General features: G+C 43.7%; 1 protein-coding gene across 6 annotated transcripts in view; it reads left to right on the top strand.

Annotated features, from left to right (window-relative positions):
* The window catches only part of abcc4 (ATP binding cassette subfamily C member 4 (PEL blood group)), a 394,241-nt gene that overhangs the window by 293,594 nt on the left and 87,462 nt on the right, over nucleotides 1–13,185 (top strand). For all 6 annotated transcript variants that reach the window (XR_011341954.1, XM_069890346.1, XM_069890349.1 and 3 more), the window contains one exon: nucleotides 6,398–6,548. Coding sequence is in view for 5 of the 6 variants with exons in the window: in XM_069890346.1 (XP_069746447.1) it covers nucleotides 6,398–6,548 (151 nt within the window). In the remaining variant the exon portion in view is untranslated. The remainder of the gene's footprint in view (nucleotides 1–6,397; nucleotides 6,549–13,185) is intronic.

Genomic DNA, 13,185 nt, shown 5'->3' with positions numbered 1-13,185 from the left:
AACATCCACGGTTGCAACCTGGCATGGAGTGGTGTCCAGGGCTATCACCACGAAGCAGAGAGACCGAAATGTGCTCTGTCCTGTTGCTAAATAGAGTGCTAATTTGTGTTGTCTAGTGGTGCTGAGACGAAGCGAGAGGAAACTTCCAGGCAAACCTCAAAGCAAAGCTCGACGATGCAACCCGCCTCACGGACCCGTCCCCTGAAACCCTCTGGGATCAGTTGAAGACTCTTCTTTGGCTTGGCTTCGCGGACGAAGATTTATGGAGGGGGTAAAAAAGTCCACGTCAGCTGCAGGCTCGTTTGTGGCTGACCAGTCCGATGCGGGACAGGCAGACACGATTGCAGCGGTTGCAAGGGAAAATTGGTTGGTTGGGGTTGGGTGTTGGGTTTTTCCTCCTTTGCCTTTTGTCAGTGAGGTGGGCTCTGCGGTCTTCTTCAAAGGAGGCTGCTGCCCGCCAAACTGTGAGGCGCCAAGATGCACGGTTTGAGGCGTTATCAGCCCACTGGCGGTGGTCAATGTGGCAGGCACCAAGAGATTTCTTTAGGCAGTCCTTGTACCTTTTCTTTGGTGCACCTCTGTCACAGTGGCCAGTGGAGAGCTCGCCATATAATACGATCTTGGGAAGGCGATAGTCCTCCATTCTGGAGACGTGACCCATCCAGCGCAGCTGGATCTTCAGCAGCGTGGACTCGATGCTGTCGACCTCTGCCATCTCGAGTACCTCGACGTTAGGGGTGTGAGCGCTCCAATGGATGTTGAGGATGGAGCGGAGACAACGCTGGTGGAAGCGTTCTAGGAGCCGTAGGTGGTGCCGGTAGAGGACCCATGATTCGGAGCCGAACAGGAGTGTGGGTATGACAACGGCTCTGTATACGCTTATCTTTGTGAGGTTTTTCAGTTGGTTGTTTTTCCAGACTCTTTTGTGTAGTCTTCCAAAGGCGCTATTTGCCTTGGCGAGTCTGTTGTCTATCTCATTGTCGATCCTTGCATCTGATGAAATGGAGCAGCCGAGATAGGTAAACTGGTTGACCGTTTTGAGTTTTGTGTGCCCGATGGAGATGTGGGGGGGCTGGTAGTCATGGTGGGGAGCTGGCTGATGGAGGACCTCAGTTTTCTTCAGGCTGACTTCCAGGCCAAACATTTTGGCAGTTTCCGCAAAGCAGGACTACCATACTGCAATCCACTGAAGAGGTACTGGGCTTCTCCTCCAGGAAAAACAAGGACTGGTTTGACGAAAACAGCCAGGAAATCCAGGAGCTGCTGGCAAAGAAGCGAGCTGCCCACCAGGCTCACCTTACAAAGCCGTCCTGTCCAGAGAAGAAACAAGCCTTCCGTCGCGCATGCAGCCATCTTCAGCGCAAACTCCGGGAGATCCAAAATGAGTGGTGGACTAGCCTCGCCAAACGAACCCAGCTCAGCGCGGACATTGGCGACTTCAGGGGTTTCTACGAGGCTCTAAAGGCTGTGTACGGCCCCTCACCCCAAGTCCAAAGCCCGCTGCGCAGCTCAGACGGCAAAGTCCTCCTCAGCGACAAGATCTCCATCCTCAACCGATGGTCAGAACACTTCCAATCTCTTTTCAGTGCCAACCGCTCAGTCCAAGATTCCGCCCTGCTCCAGCTCCCTCAACAGCCCCTAAGGCTAGAGCTGGATGAGGTTCCCACCCTGGATGAGACATATAAGGCAATCGAACAACTGAAAAGTGGCAAAGCAGCAGGTATGGATGGAATCCCCCCAGAAGTCTGGAAGGCTGGCGGCAAAACTCTGCATGCCAAACTGCATGAGTTTTTCAAGCTTTGTTGGGACCAAGGTAAACTGCCTCAGGATCTTCGTGATGCCACCATCATCACCCTGTACAAAAACAAAGGCGAGAAATCAGACTGCTCAAACTACAGGGGAATCACGTTGATCTCCATTGCAGGCAAAATCTTCGCTAGGATTCTACTAAATAGAATAATACCTAGTGTCGCCGAGAATATTCTCCCAGAATCACAGTGCGGCTTTCGCGCAAACAGAGGAACTACTGACATGGTCTTTGCCCTCAGACAGCTCCAAGAAAAATGCAGAGAACAAAACAAAGGACTCTACATCACCTTTGTTGACCTCACCAAAGCCTTCGACACCGTGAGCAGGAAAGGGCTTTGGCAAATACTAGAGCGCATCGGATGTCCCCCAAAGTTCCTCAACATGATTATCCAACTGCACGAAAACCAACAAGGTCGGGTCAGATACAGCAATGAGCTCTCTGAACCCTTCTCCATTAACAATGGCGTGAAGCAAGGCTGTGTTCTGGCACCAACCCTCTTTTCAATCTTCTTCAGCATGATGCTGAACCAAACCATGAAAGACCCCAACAATGAAGACGCTGTTTACATCCGGTACCGCACGGATGGCAGTCTCTTCAATCTGAGGCGCCTGCAAGCTCACACCAAGACACAAGAGAAACTTGTCCGTGAACTACTCTTTGCAGACGATGCCGCTTTAGTTGCCCATTCAGAGCCAGCTCTTCAGCGCTTGACGTCCTGCTTTGCGGAAACTGCCAAAATGTTTGGCCTGGAAGTCAGCCTGAAGAAAACTGAGGTCCTCCATCAGCCAGCTCCCCACCATGACTACCAGCCCCCCCACATCTCCATCGGGCACACAAAACTCAAAACGGTCAACCAGTTTACCTATCTCGGCTGCACCATTTCATCAGATGCAAGGATCAACAATGAGATAGACAACAGACTCGCCAAGGCAAATAGCGCCTTTGGAAGACTACACAAAAGAGTCTGGAAAAACAACCAACTGAAAAACCTCACAAAGATAAGCGTATACAGAGCCGTTGTCATACCCACACTCCTGTTCGGCTCCGAGTCATGGGTCCTCTACCGGCACCACCTACGGCTCCTAGAACGCTTCCACCAGCGTTGTCTCCGCTCCATCCTCAACATCCATTGGAGCGCTTACATCCCTAACGTCGAAGTACTCGAGATGGCAGAGGTCGACAGCATCGAGTCCACGCTGCTGAAGATCCAGCTGCGCTGGATGGGTCACGTCTCCAGAATGGAGGACCATCGCCTTCCCAAGATCGTGTTATATGGCGAGCTCTCCACTGGCCACCGTGACAGAGGTGCACCAAAGAAAAGGTACAAGGACTGCCTAAAGAAATCTCTTGGTGCCTGCCACATTGACCACCGCCAGTGGGCTGATATCGCCTCAAACCGTGCATCTTGGCGCCTCACAGTTTGGCGGGCAGCAACCTCCTTTGAAGAAGACCGCAGAGCCTACCTCACTGACAAAAGGCAAAGGAGGAAAAACACAACACCCATCCCCAACCAACCAATTTTCCCCTGCAACCGCTGCAATCGTGTCTGCCTGTCCCGCATCGGACTTGTCAGCCACAAACGAGTCTGCAGCTGACGTGGACTTTTTACCCCCTCCATAAATCTTCGTCCGCGAAGCCAAGCCAAAGAAGAAAAAAAGAAGTGGTGCTGAGTGATTTGAATTAGCGAACAGCAAGGTGTGCACTGATTAGTGGCTGGATCCCAACCTTGATTGACAGGGGATGTGACTTCCAAATAAGTTCAAGACAGGGTGAGGACACATGACCACCTACAGTACATACATTCCAGGCAGGGGGGTGGGGCCACATTTCCTCCACACAGAACAAATACTGAATCTTTTAAAAACTTTATGTAGCTCTTGCTGTCGTGTCTGGTTACTTTGTGATTATACATTCTTTCATGCCTTTAATTCCTCATCTCTCTTTGTGCATCTTAAAACTTGTTTACTTCTTTCTGCTGATGAAAAATCCCAAAATAAAATAACTTTTTGTTTCTCTGTCCTAAACTGCTGTAGTTGGTGCTGAGTCCACTGATGTTTTAATTGGTGCTGAGTCCACTGATGTTTGAGATGTAGTTGGTGCTGAGTCCACTGATGTTTGAGATGTAGTTGGTGCTGAGTCCACTGATGTTTGAGATGTAGTTGGCAAGATTTGTATCTTTGCGGTTGATACCAAAAAGGGTAGTTTAGTTGACAGAGAGGAAGATTGTCTAAGATAACTCAAGATCCAGATCAACTTGGGGAAAGGCCAGGGGAATAGCAGGTGGAATTTAACAGATCAGTGTGAAGTTTTAGATTTCAGTCAGTTAAACCAGGGCTTGTATTACAAGGAGTGACTGGATGAACTGAGACTTTTTTTCCCTGGAGTATAGGAGGCTTTGGATGAGTGTACAGAGGCATAGTTAAGGTGTTAGGGAATCGTCTTTTTCCCATAGGTGAGACTAAGATTAGAGCATAGATTTAAGGTGATGGAGAGAAGACCTGATGGAAAACCTGTTCACAGAAGGTAGTGGGTATGTGGAACGGAGCTTCCAGAGGAAGTGCTAAAAGTAGGGACAACTGTAATCTTTTTTAAAAAAACATTTAGATAGGTACATGGATAGGAAAATTTGAGAGCGTTATGGCTTAACTACAGGAAAATAGGACTAGCTCAGGTACAAGCAGAGAGGATAAACTTGCCTTAGTAAGCTGAAGAAATGAGTGTAAGAGTGGCAACATCATGTGGTATTTGTATAGTACGGCCACACCGTAGGAAGCTTTAGGGAGAGTGCAGGAGAAGTTTACCAGGATGTTTGATGGGATGGGGGCTGTAATTTATAAGGAAAGATAGGATAGGCTGCCTTTTTGGCAGAGGAGTCTAGAATTAAAGGACACATGTTTAAGGTGAGTGGGGTCAAATTTAACGGAGATCTGAGGGGTAAGTTTTGCAGAGGACATAGAACAGTAGAGCACAGGAAAAGTCTCTGTGGCTCACATGCCTGCTCTGAACATGATGCCTCATTTCTGCTAAAACTGCAGCGGGTGGTGAATATCTGGAATGAACTGCTAGAGAAGGTGGAGGAGCCAGATATGATGACAGCATTTAAAAGAAATTTGGACAGGAAAGGTGTAAAGCCAGCAATTGGGGTTAACGTTGATAGGCATCATTGTTGCCATGGGTGAAATCGACCAAAGGGGCCTGTTTCTGACCAGAAGAGCCATTTTCTTTAAATGGAAAGATTCTAATTCACCTACTTTGATGCAATGGTTCTCTCAAGTTCTCTCAAGTTATGATTAGAAAAAAAATTAGGTTGCACTTTTGATACCTCTGTTAAGTTTGAAGAGACTTGATGTCCTTTTATAAACTGTTTTCATATGAGTTCATTTGTATTTTGACTTCCCCTTCCAGACTGTTTTGGATTTCTGTTGTATTTTTTTATTTGCAAAGACCAGATAAATAGTTTGTATTGATCTGTTGTAGTGAACTCTCACTTTAGGCTGCCAAGCCTTTTTTTTTTGTTTATTTTGGTAGGTTAGATAGGATTTTAATACAATTTTTTTCTTTTATGAATATTTCAAATTGAGGAGAAAGGGATAATATTGTTCAAAATGTTATATGTTGTATCAAGTATTGCAATATATTGATGTTTCTGTTTTTACTATTTAATTCTGTATTCTATTCTCTCCATGTATTATTTACATATTATATTTAATAAAAAGATTGAAAAAGAAAGAAAGGGCCTGATTCTATGAAAATGTGTAGGGATGGGGGAAAGGGTGAGGCAAAATTATGCACAGAGAAAACCAGCAATGTTAATAGATTACTTTCATTTCTGAATCATTTAACATAGGTCTTATATTTTTTTATATTTAAAGGGTATGTTTAATTTATTGACTCCCTTGTCTAAATGCACCAATATTGATACTAGCAAACCAATTAGACCAATCAGGACAGGTTAAGGGTATTTCAACAGTTCTATGAAGGTTTTGTATTTGAACCATGATGCTGATAAAATAGATAGAGACCCTTCTTGTCCTAAAATGAATATTATCAATGATAATTTTTGGGAACATATTTAAGATTTATGAATTGGACCATTACTCTCATTACAAGAACCTAGTTATTTCCTTGGAGCAGGGGAAGTTGAAGAGCATGGCAAGATGATGAAGGGAATAGAGAAGGTTGATCGTGAAATCTTTTTTCCTGGGGAATTGTGGAAGGTGAGAGATAGGAGATTCAGAAGGATTCTGAGGAGGATTTTGTTCTCTTAGAGGGTGAATGGAATCTGTAGTAGGCTGTCTGAAAACATGGTAAAGTAGGGACCCTCAGAATATTTCAGAAGCATTTAGATAAGTATTTTAATTGCCAAGGCACAGAAAACTGTGAACTTAACATTGGTCAATGGGATTAGAGCTGGGCTCTGTGTTTCCATGCTCTATGACTTTGATCAAAGTGGCATATTCAAAAGCACTTGTTCACAGCTAAATAATATCTTTATTTTGAGGTCCTGATACTTCTAGTCAGAAATAACTGTGGTTATCTAATTACTGGAGTATTTCACAAGATGATAACAGTACTGTTTCGTTTCAGGTTTTTCTGCAGATTTTGGGGGTGGTAGTTGTGGCAGTATCCATCATTCCTTGGATACTTATTCCAATTACTCCTCTTGTCATCATCTTCTTTTTCCTTCGACGTTATTTCTTGGAAACATCACGTGATATTAAACGCATGGAAACAACTAGTAAGTATGATCCAGAAAATGAATATGCATGCCTTTGAAATTACATTCAGAGCACATTTAATGATAACAAGGGAAGGTGGGCAAAGAATGAAGGGATGGAGAGAGTGCAATTGACAGATTGTGGTGGAAGTAGAGTAAACATATAACATTGTCAGAAGGATAGTCATAAGTTTTCAGATGACATGAAGGTTGGAGGAGTTGTGTATGGAGCCAAAAGTTGTTGAAAGTTACAGGAGGATATAGACACAATGCAGAGTTGGGACGAAAAGTAGCAGATGGAGATCAATCCAGTTAAGTGTGAGGTGATGCAGTTTGGAAGAACCAGAAGGTCAGTTACTTTGGAGTGTGGAAGAGCAGAGGGAACTTGGGGTTCAAAACCATACATCCCTCAAGGTCATGACACAGGTTGATAGGATAGTTAAGAAAACATATAGGATGCTGGGCTTCATTAATAGGGCGATTGAGTAGAGAGGTCTTGTTTCAAATTTATATATCTCTGGTGAGACCACACTTGGAATTGTGTTCAGTTCTGATTGCCTCATTATAGGAAGGATGTGGAAGCTATGGAGAGGGTGCAGAGGAGATTTACCAGGATGTTGCCTGGACTGGAAAACAAGTCTTATGAAGCAAGGTTAGTAGAACTGAGATGTTTCTCTTTGGAGCATAGAAGGATGAGAGGAGACTTAATAGAGGTCTACAAAATTATGAGAGACATAGATAGGGTGGACAGCCAGCACCTATTTCCCAGGGCAGAAATGGCAAACACCAGAGAACATATGCTCAAAGTTAGGGGAGGAAAGTTTAGGGGAGATATCAGGGGTACTTTTTTAGGGATTATAAGGGCCTGAACTGTGCTGTAGTGTTCTATGTTTTAATTATTACAGTATTATTCAAATTCAATTGATTCCTTTCTTCATGTTGCTGGTGGTAATGGTGTGATTTGTTTCGGGTTAATATTGAACTTAGATAAATTATTCCCACTGTTATATTGTTAATGCAGGGTACATCAGTGAAGAGTGTGTTTTGAGCTCCATGTTTTAACAAATATTAGATAACTCAAAATACTCTGTTGAAATTTGTATTTTTTGCAAAAATAATCTTTTTATAAAAGTATTGAATCAAAGAGTCATGGAGTTCTACAGTGTGGGACCCTGCTCAACAGCTCAAATCTTCTTTACTAACCATGGTGCTCTCCTCAGCTAATCTCACTTGACTGTATTTGGCCCAAACCCTCTGAACCTTTCCATTCCACATACCTGTACAAATACTAATAGAATAGAACAGTTCAGCACAGGAACAGACCTATCAACCCATGTTGTCTGCACCAAACCTGATACAAAATTCAACTAGGGGGTATACAAAAAAGTCTGCAGATACTGAGGTCAAGCACAATGCACAAACATGCTGGAGAAACTCAGCGGGTCACACAGTATCAATAAGAAATAAAGGGTAACCAACATTTCAGTCCTGGGCTCTTCATCAGTTTCTTCAGCACTTATGCTCAAATTAAACGGAAACTCTGGTTGCACATATTATTCTATTTACTGCTTATTCATGTGACTGTCTTAAAGCCTCTTAAACCCTTCTCTTGTATCTTGGTAGCCTGTTTCAGGCACCCACCCCATTCTGCATATATAAAAAGAAGACTTGCCCTACACCCTCTCACTTAAAAGTGTCCTCTAGTCTATGCCAAAGATTCTAGCATCTACCCTTTAAATTCCCCTCAATTTTGAAAGCTTCGATCAAGTCTTCTTCAGCCTCTGACACTCCAGAGAAAACAACCCAAGTTTATCAGACTCGATTGAAAGGGGGAGGAGTGGCATTGCTCGTCAGGGAAAATATCACAGCTGTGCTCAGAAAGAACAGACCAGATGGATCGTCTACTGAGGTTATATGGGTGGAGCTGAGAAATGGGAAAGTTTTGACTGCACTCATGGGGTTGTATTATAGACCATCCAATAGCCAGAGAGAATTGGAGGAGCAAATCTGTAGAGAGATAGCAGACACAAGGTTGTGACAAGTAAGAGATTTTAACTTTACACATATTGACTGGGACTCCCATACTGTAAAAAGGCTGGATGGCTTAGAGTTTGTCAAGTGTGTTCAGGAAAGTTTTCTAAATCACTATGTAGAGGTATCAACTAGAGAGAGTGGATCTCCTATTAGGGAACAAGGCAGGACAGATGACAAAAATATGTGTAGGGGAACATTTTGGGGCCAGTGATCTTAACGCTATTAGTTTCAAGTTAATTATGGAGAAGGATAGTTCTGGGCCTCGGGTTGAGATTCTAAATTGGGGAAACTCCAATTTTGAAAAAATGAGGAAGGATCTAGAATGCATGGATTGGGATATGTTTTTGGGCAAGGATGTGCAAGGTAAGTGGAAGAACTACAAAACTGAAATTTTGAGAGAACAAAGTTTCTATATTCCTGTCAGGATTAAAGCAAAATTAACAGGCATAAGGAACCTTGGTTTTTAAAGGCTACTGAGGATCTGGTTCAGAAGAAAAGAGGGGTATAGTAGGTATAGGCAACACGGAACAAATGAGGTACTTGAGGAGTATTAAAAAATGCAAGAAAACCTCAAGAAAGAAATGAGGAAGACTAAAAGAAGACATGAGGTTGGTTTGGCAGACAATGAAGGAAAATCCTAAGGATTTCTACTGGTATATTAAGACCAAAAGGATTGTAAGGGACAAAATTGGTCTGCTCGAAGATCAGAGTGGTCAGCGATGTATGGAGCCAAAAGAGATGGGGAAATCTTTTTTTTTAATCAGTATTCAGTCAGGAAACGGGCTCAGAGTCGAGGGAAGTAAGGAAAACAAGCAGTGAGGTCATGGAACCTATACAAATTAAAGAGGAGGAAGTGGTTGCTGTCTTAAAGCAAATAAGGGTGGATAAATCGTCAGGGCCTGACAAGATATTCCCTTAGAATTTGAGGGAGGCGAGTGTAAAAATTGCAGGGGCTCTGGCGGAAATATTTAAAATGTCCTTAGCTACAGGTGTGGTGCCAGAGAATTAAAGGATAGCTCATGTTGTTCCGTTGTTTGAAAAAGGCTCCAAAAAAAACCCTGGAAATTATAGGCCAGTAAATCAGTAGTAAATAAATTATTAGAAGGTGTTCTAAGAGATCGGATATACAATTATTTGGCTAACCAGGGACTGATTAGGGATAGTCAACATGACTTTATGCATAGTAAGTCATATTTAACCAACTTGGGGGAGCTAATTGAGGAGGTTACCAGAAAATTTGATGAAAGAAAGGCTGTGGATGGTGTCTATGTGGATTTCAGTAAGGCCTTTGACAAGGTCCCTCATGGAAGGACTGAAAAATGGCTGATAGAATTTAATACAGACAAGTGTGAGGTGTTGCATTTTGGAAGGACAGACCAAGAAAGGGCATACACAGTAAACAGAAAGGCATTGAGAAGTCTAGTAGAACAGAGGGATCTGGGAATGCTGATATATAATTCCCTGAAAGTGGCACCACAGGTGTATAGGGTCATAAAGAGAGGTTTTGGCAAATTGGCCTTCATAAATCAAAGTATCGAGTAGAGGAATTGGGATGTTATGATAAAGTTGTATAAGACATTGGCAAGGCCAAATTTGGAGAATTGTGTGCTGTTTTGGTCACCTAACTACAGGATGATGGATGTATTCAAAATTATGAGGAGTATAGACAGTGTAAATGTAGGTAGGCTATTTCTACTGAGGATAGGTGAGATACAAACCAGAGGACATGAGTTAAGGGTGAAAGGGGAAAAGTTTAGGGGGAGCTTCTTCACACAGAGAGTGGTGGAAGTGTGGAACGAGCTGTCTGCTGAATTGATGAATGCAGGCTCGATTTTAACAATTAATAAAAATTTGGACGACATGGATGGGAGAGATATTGAGAGGGAGGTGCTATGGACTGGGTGCAGGTCAGTAGGTCAAGGCAAAAGAATAGTTTATCACAGGCTAGATGAGCCAGTTTCTGAGCTGTAATGTAATGTTCTGTGGTTCTCCCCTTAGCTCATACTCTAACCTAGGCCACATTCTGGTAAATCTCTTCTGTACTCTTTCCAGAGACTCCACGTCCTTCATGTATTGGGATGAACAGAATTGTACATTATACTCCCAGTCCAGCCTAACCAAAGTTTAATATAGCTGCAAAATAACTTCCTTACTCATACTCAATTCCCAGTCTTATGAAGGCAAGCATACCAAGAGCCTTCTCTACCACCCCATTTCCTTGCATGGCCACTGTCAAGGAGCTATGGACCTGGACCTCCAGCTCTCTGCACATTAATGTTTTTAAGAGTCCTATAACTGACTGTATACATTTGACCTCCTTCATACTTATCTGAATTGAAGTGCATCTGCCACGACTCTCTTCTTAAACATAACTGGTACATATCGTTCCTGAAGCATGATTTGAACTGTGTGCAGTACTCCAAATATGGTCTCACCAATCTTTGGTGCAGCTGTAGAATGATATCCCAACTCTTGTACTCAGTGCCTGATCAATGAGGGCAAGTATGCCATGCACCTTCCTCACCATCCTTCCAATATGAGTCAGGGAACTGTGGACTTGGTTAAATTCCATCTGCCATTTTTTGCCCACTTTTCTAGTTGGTCTAAAACTCTGTTTTGCAAAACATTGAAATTTATTTTGATGTCCCAGGAATTCTATCCCTATTTTAGTGCCACATAAAATGAATTTAATAAAAAAACTTACTCACTGCAATGTTAAAGCATGCCTTTCAATCAGAGGGAGTCTTTCTTATGTGAGGTATCATATAAGTGATAATAAATTACATGCAGTACTTGTTTTGGCATCACTTGCATCAGAATTTACTGCACAGACAAGAGCTAATGAAAGCTACTGGTAATACACAGAAAAATGTCTGAGCCAATTAGTTTCAGAACAATTTTCCACTGCCGTCGTCATTGTGAAAGATTCTTCTTCTTCTTTCTTCTTCTTTGGCTTGGCTTCGCGGACGAAGATTTATGGAGGGGGTAAAAGTCCACGTCAGCTGCAGGCTCGTTTGTGGCTGACAAGTCCGACGCGGGACAGGCAGACACGGTTGCAGCGGCTGCAGGGGAAAATGGGTCGGTTGGGGTTGGGTGTTGGGTTTTTCCTCCTTTGCCTTTTGTCAGTGAGGTAGGCTCTGTGGTCTTCTTCAAAGGAGGCTGCTGCCCGCCAAACTGTGAGGCGCCAAGATGCACGGTTTGAGGCGATATCAGCCCACTGGCGGGGGTCAATGTGGCAGGTACCAAGAGATTTCTTTAGGCAGTCCTTGTACCTTTTCTTTGGTGCACCTCTGTCACGGTGGCCAGTGGAGAGCTCGCCATATAACACGATCTTGGGAAGGCGATGGTCCTCCATTCTGGAGACGTGACCCACCCAGCGCAGCTGGATCTTCAGCAGCGTGGACTCGATGCTGTCGACCTCTGCCATCTCGAGTACTTCGATGTTAGGGATGAAAGTGCTCCAATGGATGTTGAGGATGGAGCGGAGACAACACTGGTGGAAGCGTTCTAGGAGCCGTAGGTGATGCCGGTAGAGGACCCATGATTCGGAGCCGAACAGGAGTGTGGGTATGACAACGGCTCTGTATACGCTTATCTTTGTGAGGTTTTTCAGTTGGTCCTCACCTAGAGTTGGACCTAAATGGGGAAGGTTAATCCTGCTGATCAGCTAAATAAAAATCCGACATGTTCATAATCACAGAATTGTATTTTTCTGTCAACTTCCTAGACTCCTCTATCACAATCCCTAGATAAGTCCTGTCAATATGGTAAAGTCAGGTTTATTGTCATCCGATTGTACAAGTACAACCCGATGAAACAGCATTCTCTGGTCCTTGATGCAAAACATGCAGACACACAACCAGACACAACATACCTGCAGACAAATAATACATATGCAGGGCAAGTGTTATATCTATAAAAATAAAAAAAGATTTTTTGCTTTTTTTTTACAAATGAGAGTTTTGGATGGTTAGGGTGAGCAGTTCCTTTGGTCATTCAGCATTCTCACTGTCCATACAAAGAAGCTGTTCCTCAGCCTGGTGATGCTGCTCTGATACTCTGTACCTCTTCCCCGACAGGAGCAGTTGAAAGACACTGTGTGCAGGGTGGAAGGAGTCCTCAATGATTTTGCACGCCCTCTTCAGATAACGATCATGGTAGATCACGTCAATAGGGGGAGGGGAGGAAGACTCCAGTGATGCTCTCTGCCATTTTTATGGTCCTGTGGATTGATTTCCAATACATTTTTCTGCAGCAACTGTATCACACTACGATGCAGTCGGCCAGGATGCTCTCGACAGAGCTCCTATAGAACGTTGACATAATGGTGGCCGGTAGCTTTGCCTGGTTCAGTCTTCTCAGGAAGTGCAGTCGCTATTGTGCCTTCCTGACAAGTGAGGAGATGTTGAGTGTCCATGATAGGTCACTAGTTAAGTGAACTCCAAGGAAACTGGTGCTCTCCACTCTCCCTACTACAGAGTTGTTGATATGTTTTGGAGGGTGGTCATTCCTTGTCCTACTCTCGCACCATTTCACGAGATTTTCCACCTCTTCTCTATAGTGTGTCTCATCATTGCTGCTGGTGAGGCCAACTGTGTGTCATCTGCAAACGATGACTCTCTTG

The sequence above is a fragment of the Narcine bancroftii genome, chromosome 7 (assembly GCF_036971445.1).
Source record: "Narcine bancroftii isolate sNarBan1 chromosome 7, sNarBan1.hap1, whole genome shotgun sequence".
NCBI lineage: Eukaryota > Metazoa > Chordata > Chondrichthyes > Torpediniformes > Narcinidae > Narcine > Narcine bancroftii.
Note: the sequence above shows the minus strand (reverse complement) of the source record. Positions and strands in the feature narration are given on the sequence as shown.